Consider the following 14,663-nt stretch of genomic DNA (forward strand, 5'->3'; position numbering starts at 1 on the left):
TTGTGGATGCTTTGGTCAGTTACTACATTGAGTGTAGCAGAGCCTGTGTTCCCTCTGGTGTCCCTCTGTTTGCTTTTTCGTCAATTTGCCTGTTCATCACAAGTAATTTAATTCTGCACTGCGGGAGTGCTGCACCGCTGGAATCGATGTCCTTCAGGCATTGAGCCTGAATTAAGGCATTAAGCTGAGGCCCTATCTGTCTGCGTGGGTGGTTGAGGGATGAATATTAGCCATGAGAGAAGTCAATATACCTCAGTACCATACTGCAAACCCTTGGAGCGTTTGGAAAGGACAGGCAATTGTTTTGGCCTTAATAATACAAAGGAATTACCACCAGGAAGTGGTTGTTCCCTTAAACAGGAGAAGATAGTTAAAATAAAATTCAGCTGAATATGGAAAAATGATTTCATACTTAATCATCCGGCAGCGTCCTGTTTACTGAGCAGCCACAACCAAATGTCTGCCCGTGAGGACCTTGAGTTGCTGCATAGTGATGTAAGAGAGCAGGAAGCTAGATTCAGTGCTCGACAGCCTTTGTGTAGATTCGATCAAGCATTTACAGCAAATTTGATGTTCTGAATATTGCCTCTGACGTGCTTCATTTTCTTTTGACTGTTTAAATTTTATTTCCTAATGAAAAGACTGCTGCAGGGCTTTTGTTAGCCATCCTTAGAGTATATTATTTTAGATTTTCCACATGCTGAAGTCAGAGGTTGCTTCAGACCTGGTCTTGGGAACAGTTATTTAGATTACCAAAGCTGACTGAAAGTGGCCTCAGAAAACCGCAGCTTTCTGTCATAGCAAGGAACAAGGCCATCACAGCAAAAGAGCTGTGCGCTTTGTCCCACTCCTGAACTCCTTGCTCAGTGCCATGCAAATTTTTTCCTTTGAAGTATGTATCCAATTCCCCTGTGAAAGTTGTTATTAAATCAGATCCCAGTGCATTACAGTTCACCACTCGTGTTTAAAATAAAATAAAAATCTCCTGTCTTCCCTGTGGTTGTTTGCAAATTACCTTAATCCTGTGCTCTCTGGTTGTCAAAACTTCTGTCATTTGAAACAGTTACTCCTTATCTACCCTACCATGACCTCTCTTCATTTTGTACACTTCTACTGCGTCTCCCCTTACCCTTCACTGCTCCAAAGAGACCAACCTTAAACTAGTCTCTCGATGTAACTGAAGTCCTCCACACCTGGTAGCATTCTGGTTAATCTCTGTACACACTCCAAGGCCATGACATCCTTCCTCTGGTGTGATGCCCATAATAGGCCACAATTCTCGAGCTGAGGCCGAACCAGAAATTTATAAATGTTTAATGTAATTTCCTTGCTTTTATATTCTGTGTTCCTATTTATAAAGCCCAAGGTCACATACTCCTTTTTAACAGCCTTGACAACTTGCCCTACCACTGACAAAGACTTTTGTATGTGAACCCATGTTCTCTCTGTTCCTGCATCTCCTTTAAGATTGTACCATTTAATTTACGTTGACTTTCTTCATCCTTCCAGAGTGCACTGTCTCAAGTTTCTGTGCGTTAAATTTCATCTCGTTTCACCAGTATGCCCGCGTCCTCTGTCATTTGCCAAGCGTCTTTATCCATACACCAGCTGAACTCCGGAGCTAGGTTAATGTCATAGAGGGCGAGTTGTGGGTTTGCTGGGAGTACAGGGATTTGTGGCTGCGCTTGATTGCTTTGGGGAATGTGCCAGAGCAATTCCTAAATTAGGCTGACATTTTTTCTCTCTCTCTCTCAGGAGATTATTTGACTAGGAGGTAGCCCAATTGTATACGTGGCTGCAGCGTAGTCAATGGAAAAGGTGCAAATAAAAACATTCATGAGGATATTACCAGAAAAGTGATGAGAACTATCAAGAAAGATATAGTGAAAAGAAGACTGAGAAATGGTCTGATAGATATCTTTAAGATTAGAAGTAGAGGAAGTGTTTCTCTTGTTGAAGATACCAAAATTAGGGACCAAAAATATAAGAGAGTCAACAATAAATCCATTAGAGAATTCCGAAGAAATGCCTTACCTATCACAGTAAGAATGTGGAACTTGCCACAGCAAGAAGTAGTTGAGACAATTAGCATAGATACATTTAAGAATAGGCTAGATAAATGCATAAGGGAGAAAGGAATAGAATGTTTCAAGAAAGAAAAAGTGCATTTATATAGCGGCTTTCATGACCACATGATATCCCAAAGCACTCTATAGCCAACATAGTACTTTTATAGAATAGTTCATTGTTTTTTAAGAAATGGGAAACATGTAATCGACTTGCTCACAGCAAACTGCCACAAACAGCAATATGATAATGACCAGATAATCCACCCTTTTGTGACATGATTGAGAGAAATGTTGGTCAAGACACCAGGGATAACCCCCCCCCCCACCCCACTGCTGTTCTTAGAAATAGTGCTTGGAATCTTTTATGCCCACCTGAGAGGGTAGACAGCACCTTGACTTAATCTAAAAAGGCAACACCTCCCTCAGTGCTGTGTTGGATTGTCAGCTTTTGACTTTTGTGCTCTGGTCCTGGTTGGGGACTTGAACACACAACCTCTGACTTGGGGTGGAAACACTACCAAATGAGCCACAGCTGATAGGGCTGCATAAAGAAGGGTTAGAAGGGTGGCCCATGTAGAGCACAAATGCTGCCAAAGATTTAGTGGGCCGAGTGACCTGTTTCTTTGCTGTATATTTTTCGATAATTCTGTGTGGTAACTGGGATGGATGGAGTTAATGAACCAGGTGGTCTCTGACTAGATGGTACGTGGTCCTGGGCTGCAGCATGGTGGATGATGTTTAATGTGATTCCATTGTAAACTCTGGGAAACTGGGCAGGGTACTGAATTTTTACATTCCACTCAGGGCACCTAAAGAGAAAAAGGGTTCAGTTGTTTAATAGCACTGGAGGCACCCAAAATAATTCTTCCTGGCCATTTTTCACTCAGTCAAGTGCCTGCATCTGAAACTATCCTAAACAGGATTTTAAAAAATTTATTTACTCACCAGGCTAGCATATTGCCCATCCTTAATTGCCCTTGAGAAGGTGATGATGAGCCACCATCTTGAGCTGCTGCAGCCCATGTGGTGTCAGTACACCCACAATGCTGTTAGGAAGGGAATTGGACTTTGAATTAGACTGAGTAGCTTGATAGGCCATTTAAGCGTCAACCACATTGCTTTGGGTCTGAAGTCATATGTAATCCAGACCAGATAAGGATGTCAGTTTTCCTTCCCTACAGTACATTAGTGAACCAGATGGGTTTTTGCAAAGATCGTGGCCCCCGTTACTGAGACTAGCTTTTAATTCCAGATTCATTAATTGAATTCAAATTTCACCAGCTGCCATGGTGGGATTGAGCCCCTGTCCCCAGAGCATTAGCCTGGGCCTCTGGATTACTAGTCCAGTGACATTACCACTACACCACTGCCACCTGTGACAGTGCAAGCATTGTTTAGTTAATCGTAATGCACAAAGTGACACTCTGGAATTATGTGGATCTTGGACACTGGAAGTAAAACTTTTATATCACATCCTAGTTGTAGAGCTATTGCTTTGCCTGTGGAATATGCAGAGTCAGTGCAGACTTCAGCTGGAGCAGAAGTGGAGAACGAGGATAATTGGAAGTTTTTATTTTTACATTGTACATTCTGTCCTTTTTGTTATACTGTCAATATAAACTCCTATGTCACACATTTAGAACGAAAAAGTAAACGGAAAAGTGCCATGTTGTAATTACACTCACCAACTAGTGGTGATACTGTAATCCCTGTTCTGGATGGGAGGGTGTAATTAGGGTGTGACAGGTTGGCACAGTCAGTTTTCAATATAAGTGTAGATCTAGGAATTTGTAAAGTTTACTATAATTTTCGGAAAAAATACAGTATCATCTTTGCAGGAACTTGTAACCTGCTTGAAAAATAATTCAGTTATTGAATGGTGTAAGGCACTTTTACTGCTTCCATTAAACTTATCCCATGCATTGCAGATACTTGCTATGTTGCTGTACTGCAATTGAACAGGTTTAATGCAATCCAGTCTTTCTTTGAAAATTGTAGCAGTGGGGATTCAATATTGGCCTCATAGAAGGAAGTATGTAACAAAGATATAATTGACCATGCTGCTTGGGTCTGAGAATTGATTGTACTCCTGAGTGTTTTGAATTGATTGTACTCCTGAGTGTTTTGAATTGATTGTACTCCTGAGTGTTTTGAATTGATTGTACTCCTGAGTGTTTATTGTGGTGCATGTGGCAACTTGGGTTCATCAGTGAAGTTGTTGACATAAAAAGCCAAAAGCTTAATGAGGGGATATTAGTCTTACTATTTCCCCCTCTCCGTCAGCCCCCTGGAGGTGCTGATACATTCTGAGGTGCAGTTCTGTGGGTGCTACTTGCCTTTGTTAATCTCACCTTTGTCACCATTTTGTGTGAGTGAACCTGAATGAGTGTTGGGTGCTGCGTCTGGGGAGTGAAAAATATCCCAGCCAAGCTCATTTTCCAGGGGCATTTGATAAAGCTTGAATAAGGTTAATGAACTTTGGTTGATGCTTGTGTCCTTTTCTTCTCTTCCATCCCATCCTTCCTTCACACGTCAAGGAATGTTGTGATGAAAGGTCATCTCAGCCTGCAACGTTAACTCTGTTTCTCTCCACAGAAGCTGCCTGACCTGCTGAGTACTTCCAGCATTTTTTGTTGTTGCTATAGACTTATTGTGCTTTTCCACTGTACAAAAGAGGGATCAAACCTGGCTTGTTTAAAAAAAAAACACACTTACTAATAGCCTGACACATTGAAATCTTTAAAAGTAGGATTTTCTGGATTTCTGTTGATAACAGTGACTGTTCCTTAGACATTAGTTCATTTAGGGGACCAGGAGTTACCATAAATGTTGCCTGTTTTGTCACGGCCTATTTGCCCAGAGTTATGTAAGGCCTAACGTTTAGCTGGTTATTTAGTTAAGTGGACCCTTTTCCTTATTACTGCATTGATCACCACTAATTAGCACTATTGTACTCTGTCCCAACATGCAGGTAGTAACTGAAGCCGTTGATTGCAGAGACATAGGAACAGGAATAGGCCATTCAGCCCCCTAGCCTGTTCTGCCATTCAATTAGGTAATAGCTGATTTGAATAATACTTGAAAGTACAAGTCTATAGCATGTCAGAAAAAATGTGTAAATTTTTACCAGCATAAAAAGGGAAAACTTGCATTTAAACAACACTTTTCATAATCTTGATGTTCCAAAGTGCTTGACAGCTAATGAAGTACTCTTGAACTGTGGTCTCTGTAGTAATACACAGCAGCCAATTTGCACACAGCAAGCTCGCAGAAAAAAAAACCTTTGTGATAATGATCTGGTAATCTGTTTTGGTGTGTTGGTTGAGGGATAAATGTTTGGCAGGACGTTGGGAAGATATGTCTTACTGCCCTCAGAATAGTGCCAAGGAAACTTTTACATCCAATGGAGAGGGCAGATGGGGCCTCGGGTTAATGTCTCATCCGAAAGACGGCAGCTCCAAAAGTGCCGCACCCTGTCAGAGTATGGCATTGGGGCATCAGCCTAGATTTTGTGCTCGAGTCTCCGGGTTTGTGCTTGAACCCGTGTCCTCTTGACTTGGAGGAGAGAATCCTACCCACTGAGCCATGGCTGATGCCAAAAATAAACCAAGGGTTGTGCAAGATTATTTACTTTTTATTTATTTACCAGGGTTGAAGCCTAACAGGAAATACTTGAATAAAATGTCCTGTTTGTTTTCAGGCCACAATATTACAAGGTTTTGGATGAATGTGTATCTCAGGTAGTCCTACAGAAAAATGGATCGGACCCAGACTTCAAATGTAGGAAATTCAGTCTGGATGTGGAGCATTTAGTAGGTAAGTACAATTTCAGATAATCTTGCTCTGATTACTTTTGTCGATATAACCACCGCTGCACTGCAAAATTAATGAATTGTGTTTAGTGCTTTGTGACTTATCAATGAAGTAGAAAGATAATGTATAAATACAAGCAGTTATTTTTATCTTTTTGTATCAATGCTGGAACTGCACAGTAGTCACATTGGAGGTGCCTAACAATACTTGGATGGGTTTATGTTTTGCAGACAACTTGATTGACAAAACCAAAGTGCAAATCAGTGAAACCAAAGCTGCAGAACTGGAAAAGAAGGTAATTCAGCAAAAAAAGTTAATTTAGTTTTGAAGGTAAATTCGGCCTTTGCACAACTTGTGATGGACAGGTCTACTCAGAACCAGCCATAAAGATGTCAAGCGGTCAGGCTTTTAATAAAGCGCTGTCAAAACATTCAACCAGCTGGCTGCTGTTAGTTTTATATAATGATGTTTGCATTTAATAGTTTGACAAAAAAGGTTAGCATAGGAAATAGCATAGTGCGTTTTCATTAAAAAAAATTAATTTAGCTGTCAGTGCCAGCATACTTCAGACTGACCCCTGTAATTCCATTACAAGGTGATTCTGGTCTACATTTTCCATACACAGTTCCTGCATTTCTCTTTTGTTTTAAATTCAGAAGTTGCTTTGATGACTAATAATAATTTTCTCCAAGATTATTGTTGTTAAGTGGTTCCCACCTCCAGTATTGGACTGGCTGGCCTGTCAGCTTCAACTTTCTCCCTGTTTTTGAATAAGGGTGCAATATTTGCGATCCTCTAGTACTTTGGCACCACCTCTCTAGCTAAGGACGATTGGAAAATTGTGTTCTGCATCTCTGCACTTTTCTGCTCTTACTGTCTTCTCATCTGGCCCAAGTTATCTGTGGCAAGATGGCCCCATACTTATGGGTTAAAGGAAAAGGCATAAAAACAACCAGCCTCTGCTATAACAGAAACCAGGCTGGGATGGGAGGGATGATTCAACTAGGCAAATGGACAATTAAGAACAGTTTGCAGAAATCTGCCAATTCTAAGTGATTTAAGAGGTTGCCATTACTTGATGTTTTATGGCATTGGGTTTGATTATATTGACCCTGCTTTCACTAACCTCAGTAGAATATTGCAGTAAGTGAGGAAGGAAGGAGAAGATGAAAGAGGAGACTGATGACGGCACCCTGACATTCCAACCTGTATTATGATGAGGTGCTCTTACTTGATATATCCTCAAGGAAAAAATACAATAAACCACATAACCCGGTGTAATTAATAATGCTTCTGCTTACATACCATATTTATTTTTGTCAGAGGAATTTCTTTCTAATTCTTTCTTTTTATATTGCCTGTAGCTCTTCTTATCTCTTCTCTCTTTCTCCCTCTTTTTCTCTCTCTCCCTTTCTCATTTTATTTCCTTCTCCTTACCTCAAGCCCCCCCACCCACCAAATTCCAATTCTTTGCCACAGGCCCGGATGAATGCTCAGGAGATAAGAGTTCAAATCCCACCAAGACAGCTGGAGGAATTTAATTTTAATGAATTAATAAATTTGGAATAAAGTGTTAGTGCTATTAATAATGATCATAATGTTAGTGGATTGTTGTAAAAAACCCACCAGGTTCACTCATGCCCTTCAGGGAAGGAAATTTGCCGTCCTACGTGAGAGTCCAGACCATAGCATTGTGATTGACTTTTAACTCTCTTCTGAAATGGCCTAGCAAGCCACTAAGTGATAAGTGGCTCACCACCACCTGCTCAAGAGGAATTAGGAATGGGCAATGAATACTGCCCTTGCCAGAAGTGCCCACATCGTTAGAACAAATTTTTTAAGTACCACTTTTTTTTTTTGCTTTTTAAAATGTTATTGAAACTCTATATGTTCATACTCTACAAGCTATGATCCCTGACAATATTCCGACAACGATACTGAAGATTTGTGTTCCAGAACTTGCTGTACCCCTAGCCAAGCTGTTCCAGTACAGCTACAACACTGGCATCTACCCGACAATGTGGAAAATTGCCCAGGCATGTCCTGTACATAAAAAGCAGGACAAATCCAACCTGGCCAATTACCGCCCCATTAGCCTACTCTCAATGATCAGTAAAGTGATGGAAGGGGTCATCAACAGTGCCATCAACTGGCACTTGCTCAGCAATAACCTGCTCACTGATGCTCGGTTTGGGTTCTGTCAGGGCCACTCAGCTCCTGACATCATTACAGCCTTGGTTCAAAAATGGGCAAAAGAGCTGAACTCCAGAGGTGAAGTGTGAGTTATTACCCTTGACATCAAGGCATAATTTGACTGAGAGTGGCATCGAGGAGTCTAGCAAAACAGGAGTCAATGGGAACCAGGGGGAAAACTCTCCGCTGGCTTGGGGCATACCTGACATAAAGGAAAGATGGTCATAGTTGTTGGAGTTCAATCACCTCAGTCCCAGGACATCACTGCAGGAGTTCCTCAGGGCAGTGCCCTTGCCCCAACCATCTTCAGCTGCTTAATCAATGACCTTCCATCATAAGGTCAGAAGTGGGGATGTTCGCTGATGATTGCACAATGTTCAGCACCATTCACAACTCCCCAGATACTGAGACAGCCCATATCCAAATGCAGCAAGACCTAGACAATATCCAGGCTTGGGCTGACAAGTGGCAAGTAACATTTGCGTCACACAAGTGCCAGGCAATGACCATCTCTAAAAAGAGATTCTAACCATGACCCCATGACATTCAATGGCATCATCATTGCTGAATCCCCCACTATCAATATCCTGGGGGCTACCATTGACCAGAAACTGAACTGGACTAGCCATATAAATACTGTGGCTACAAGAGCAGGGCAAAAGCTAGGAACCCTGTGGCAAGTAACTCACCTCGAGACTCCCAAAAGCCTGTCCACCATCAACAAGGCACAAGTCAGGAGCGTGATCAAATGCCATCCACTTGCCTGGATGAGTGCAGCTCCAACAACTCTCAAACCTGACACTATCCAGGACAAGGCAGCTTGCTTGACTGACACCCCATTCACAAACATTCACTCCCTCCACCCCCAACGCGCAGTAGTAGCAGTGTGTACCATCTACAAGATGCACTACAGAAACTCACCAAGGCTCCTTAGACAGCACCTTCCAATCCTGCAACTGCTACCATCTAGAAGGACAAGGGCAGTGGATACATGGGAATGCCACCACCTGTAAGTTCCCTCCAAGCACTTATCATCCTGATAATACCGCCGTTGCTCCATTGTCGCTGGCTCAAAATCCTGGAACTACCTCCCTAACAGCACTGTGGGTGTACCTACACCACAGGGGTTGCAGCAGTTCAAGAAGGCAGCTCACCACCACCTTCTCAAGGGCTATTAGGGCTGGGCCCTGTCAGCGATGCCCACATTCCATAAATTAATAATAAAAAAAACATTAGTGACTTTGTCTTCAGCTGTCCAGGCCCTAAGCTCTGGAATTTCCTCACTGCACCTCGTCACATCTCTACCTCTCTTTCCTCCTTGAAGGCATTCCTTAAAATCTACCTCTTTGACCAAGCCTTTGGTCATCTGGCATAATCTCTTATGTGGTTCAGCATCATACTTTGTTTATAATGCTCCAGTGAAGTGCCTTTAACATTCTATGATGTTAAAGACGCTATATAAAAGTAAGTTGCTGTTACGTTAACAGGAATGGATAATTGCTGATATGCCTACCATTGTTCAGTAGTGATCAGTGCATTATGTTGTCTAATAATTATGTAGTTCCTTCATCAAACTGTCTTATTAATTCTCTTCTCAGTAACTGTCCCAATTCCATATCTTTTTCATTGTTCTAAATCGTATATTCAAAGCTATGTGGAGAGAGCAGGTGAGTGGAAGTCATTGAATTGCTCTAACAGAGGATGCACAGGTATGATGGGCTGAATGGCCTCTTGTGCTGTACAATCCTATGTTCTGTTTGTAACAAATAATTTTGTTTTTATTTTGAAACAGCTTGATTTGGAATTGACAACTCGGCATGAACTACAGGTGGAGATTAGGAGAAAAGAAACCGATTTTGAAGTGAAGATCTCTGACCTTCAAACAAAGCACCAGGTGCTGGAAACGGATAAAACCCAGGTGGAGCTTGATAATAAGAAACTGCAGAACGAGATTAATCAACTAAAGGATGAGGTAATTCACTCAAAATACTGTGCAACATACTGCATGTTAATTCCGTAGAGTGTTGCAATCTCTCACAAGCTTTCCAAATGTTGAGATGGGTGAGGGGTGATCTAATCAAGATGATTAAAATGATAAATGGATTAGGCGGGGCAGATGCAGAGAAGCCTTGTTGGGCAAAACCACTGGGGCACGGTGGCACTCATCCTGAAGTTGGAGTCAGTCCATTCAACGGTAAAATCAAGAGGCCCCTTTTCACACAAAGGGTAATGGAAATCTGGCACTCTCTCCCTCCTCCCAGGACTAAGATCGATAGATTTTTGTTAGGCAAGGATACCCGGGATATGAAGCAGAGGCAGGTGAATGAAGTTCAGAATCAGACCTGATCTAATTGAATGGCAGAACAGGCTTGGGACTGAATAGCCTTTTCCAATTCCCATGTTTCAATTTCTTATGATTTAAATTAATAGATTAACTATTATTGGAGTAAATGGGAAGAGATATATAAATAAACATTTGCAACTTATCCCTATATTTTAGAAAAATAATCTGACAAAGCACCCTATATAATGACTTGCACAGTTGTTTGATTATAAACTATGGTTTTTGGAACTACCGAATGAACAATGTTGGTGGTAAAATTCAACTGGGTTGGGAGCAAGACAGGCAGCGTTTGATCAGCCATTTGTTATATAACCCCATTGCTGGCCATTGTCCTTGCTATTAAGGTCAATAGCATTATAACCTGGGTGGAGGGAGTGTAAACTGGGTGAACCATCCATTACACTGCTATCTTTGCATTTTAATTGCCCGCTTCGGCGATTAGGATGTTGGTCTATCAGAGTAGAAATATCTTTAACCACCATTAAATTGCGCTACTATCAAAAATGTTTCCTGGTGATAGGAAACATAAAAATGGGAAAATGCTGAGGACAGCTAACGATCCAGATCTGGATCCACCATCAAAACTGGTTTTGGCTTTGACCACATCCAAGCCATTAACTTTGCTCTCTGCACAGATGCAGCCTCACCTGCTGAGTGTTTCCAGCACCTTTTTCTTGCCCAGATTTTCACCATCTGCTGCCTTTTTATGTTTTTTGTTAATTTTGTAACTTGAGTTCAGTTAAGAGTTAATGCCCATGGCTTGCCTGTTTCACCATGGCTCCTTCTATTCTCATTGGAGAGGATATTGCCTGTTTCACCATGGCTCCCTCTATTCTCATTGGAGAGGATATTGCCTGTTTCACCATGGCTCCCTCTATTCTCATTGGAGAGGATATTGCCTGTTTCACCATGGCTCCCTCTATTCTCATTGGAGAGGATATTGCCTGTTTCACCATGGCTCCCTCTATTCTCATTGGAGAGGATATTGCCTGTTTCACCATGGCTCCCTCTATTCTCATTGGAGAGGATATTGCCTGTTTCACCATGGCTCCCTCTATTCTCATTGGAGAGGATATTGCCTGTTTCACCATGGCTCCCTCTATTCTCATTGGAGAGGATATTGAAGGGGCTGAGCATTTCTTTTGACTTGTGTGTAGCAGAAACTTGATCTCTTCAACACACTTTATTTTAATGATGTGGCATTTGTGCAGACATTCCTCTCATAGTAATAATCCACATATGGAAAAACTGCATCTGGATGTTTACGGTGTTCCTACTTTATAACTGACTAATATTTAACCAGACTGGGGCAACAGTACATTCTTTTTCAAGCTTTATTGAAAAGTTGTCTATTAATCGTTGTCATTTAATTGCAGTCATATGCTTTTTAAGTACATGTCTTAACCCCATATATAATAGTGCCCCCACCCCCTCACCAGAATTCTGTTGACAGTATTTGTATTAGGTCTGACTACACATCATCTGGTGCAAGGCACCCAGGAGAGATTCTGATAGCTGTTCCGTACCACTTTTATTATCTGACCTACTTATTAAAGCAGTATCTCTCAACAGTGGGTATGTGCCTTTCCTCCTTTGCGTTGTTCACTTGTCATGAGGGTTAGCCATGGTTATCAGCTTGCCAGACCAAACCTTTTAAGATAAAAGCAAAATACTGCGAATATTGGAAATGTGAAATAAAAACTGAAAATGCTGGAAAAACTCAGTAGGTCTGACAGCATTTGTGGAGAGAGAAACAGAGTTAACGTTTCGTTCTGAAGTCCGCTCTGAAGAGTAGTGGTGCGGACTCGAAACATTAACTCTATTTCTTTCTCCACAGGTGCTGTCAGACCTGCTGAGTTTTTCCAGCATTTGCAGTTTGTGTTCCTTCTTTCAAGATTCCTGATGCTGAGAGTTTCTCCAGGTCAAAAAAGCAATTCCTTTCTGGGTAATGCCAATTCTCCCACAGATCTGAACTTGGATCACACCTCTAGTTTTCCACAGTGCTGAAATATATGTTAGATTCTCAGTTTTCTATTCAATATTTTGTCGCGTATATGGGGGCAGAAGAACAAGGGGGTGGAACTAATTGGTTGGTCTTTCAAATAGCTGTCAAGAGGCATGATGGGCCAAATAGTGTCCTTCTGTCCTAAATGATTCTTTGGCTCCTGACTCCAAATGATGAGCAAATCCTCCTGATAGTTTTCCCTGCATTTTTTGAAAGCTTAGCAATGGCTAACTTATTGTGAAACAATGAATTTGCAAAAAAAATTTTGTTGAGCTAGAAGCCATCATATGGTATCATATGGTTGCTTGGGATTTTCTGAAGCGCACTCAGCATTAATACTTGGATTTGGAAATTTGTCATAATCCCATGCCAATCCTCAGTACTCTTGCAGTACTGCTGAGAGATCATCAAGTCATCATTTAACCTCAATCTGCATACTTCAGTCAATGACAGATTGTTGATTAGCAGAGATATGGTAATGTGTCTTCCTTCTCCAAGAAGGAGACTAAATTGCTGACCAAAGACCTATTACTCTCCAAGCCCAACTACTGCCACAAGATAGCCCCCTTGGCTAAAACAATGGACGAGGCACTGCCTTTGGCACTGTATGATAATATTCTGCTGCTCAACAGTTGACCTTTTGTTGTGGTTCATCTTCATCTTGACTTTATTTTTGGAGTCAACTTTCTATGGCTGCTGTTGAATCCCTTCCTCTTTCTGAGGCAAGTATTATAAAGCAATTGTTGATATCTTTGGATATGTTGGAGACCCGGTTTCCAACTTCATATCATCCATCCATGTTGCTCAATGGATGTTTCCCTTTTAAGAAGATGACAAGTAGCAGCAGCTGAATATAAACTGGAAACTGATATTGCAAGTGGGCACTGGTATCAATACCAATCACAGTTCCACCACAAGACATTGTATTGTCATAGTTGTTCTTCCTGCTCTGGCAGAATGATCCTGGTGTTTGGAATGGATGTCCATTATTTTATTAATTATTTAAATTTTTTGTCAAAATGAGGTGTGCCTGCCAACAGAAATTAAAACTGAGTCTTCCTTTTCATGTGTATAGATTTTTTTTCTTTTGCGGGATGGGTTGCTGCCTAAGGAGCCTTGGGTGCATTTCGGCAGTGCATCTTGTAGATGGTACACACTACTACCACTGTTCGACAGTGATGGAGGGAGTAAATGTTTGTGGATGGGGTGCCAGTCAAGGGGGCTGCTTTGTCCTGGATGGTGTCAAGTTTATTGTGTTGTTGGAGCTGCACTCATCCAGGAAAGTGGAGAGTATCCTATCACACTCCTGACTTGTGCCTTGTAGATGGTGGACAGGCTTTGAGGAGTCAGCAGATGAGTTATTCACCACAGGATTCCTAGCCTCTGACCTGCTGTTGTAGCCACAGTATTTGTATAGCTAGTCCAGTTCAGTTTCTGGTCACTGGTAACCTGCAGGATGTTGATAGTGGAGGATTCAACAAAAGTAATGCCATTGAATGTCACGGGGCGATGGTTAGATTCTCTCTTGTTGAAGATAGCCATTGCCTGGCACTTGAGTGGCATGAATGTTACTTGCCACTTGTCAGTCCAGGCCTTGCTGCATTTGGACATAAGATGTAGGAGCAAAAGTAGGCCATTCGGCCCATCGACTCTGGTTTACCATTCAATGAGATCATGGCTGATCTGATGATTCTCAATTCCACTTTCCTGTCTTTTCCCCATAATCCTTGATTCCCTTACTGATTAAAAATCTGGCTACCTCCGCCTTGAATATGCTTAAGGACCCAGCCTCTACAGCCCTCTGCGGTAAAGAATTCCACAGATTCACTACCCTCTGAAAGAAGAAATGCCCTCTCATCTCTGTCTTAAATGGGTGACCCCTTACTGTGCGATTATGCCCTCTGGTCCTAGACCCTCCCACAAGGAGAAACAACTCCTCAATATCTACCCTATCCAGCCCCTTGAGAATATTTTTCAATAAGGTCGCCTCTCAAACTTCTAAACTCCAATGAGTACAGGTCCAAACTTCTCAACCTCTCCTCATAAGAAAATCACTTCATAACTGGGATCAACCCAGTGAACCTTCTCTGGATTGCCTCCAATGCCAGTGTAATTTTCCTTAGATAAGGGGTCCAAAAACTGTTCACAATATTCTAGGTGTGGTCTAACTAGTGCCTTGTATAGTTTCAGCAAGACTTCCCTGTTTTTTTTACCCCATTCCCTATGAAATAAAGGCCAA

General features: G+C 41.7%; 1 protein-coding gene across 2 annotated transcripts in view; it reads left to right on the forward strand.

Moving 5' to 3' along the window:
• The window catches only part of LOC121280875 (protein diaphanous homolog 1-like), a 342,942-nt gene that overhangs the window by 117,554 nt on the left and 210,725 nt on the right, over positions 1–14,663 (forward strand). For both annotated transcript variants that reach the window (XM_041193196.1, XM_041193197.1), the window contains 3 exons: positions 5,770–5,885; positions 6,113–6,177; positions 9,868–10,047. In XM_041193196.1, the coding sequence (XP_041049130.1) occupies positions 5,770–5,885; positions 6,113–6,177; positions 9,868–10,047 (361 nt within the window). The remainder of the gene's footprint in view (positions 1–5,769; positions 5,886–6,112; positions 6,178–9,867; positions 10,048–14,663) is intronic.

This window comes from Carcharodon carcharias, chromosome 8 (assembly GCF_017639515.1).
Source record: "Carcharodon carcharias isolate sCarCar2 chromosome 8, sCarCar2.pri, whole genome shotgun sequence".
NCBI classification, from domain to species: Eukaryota; Metazoa; Chordata; class Chondrichthyes; order Lamniformes; family Lamnidae; genus Carcharodon; species Carcharodon carcharias.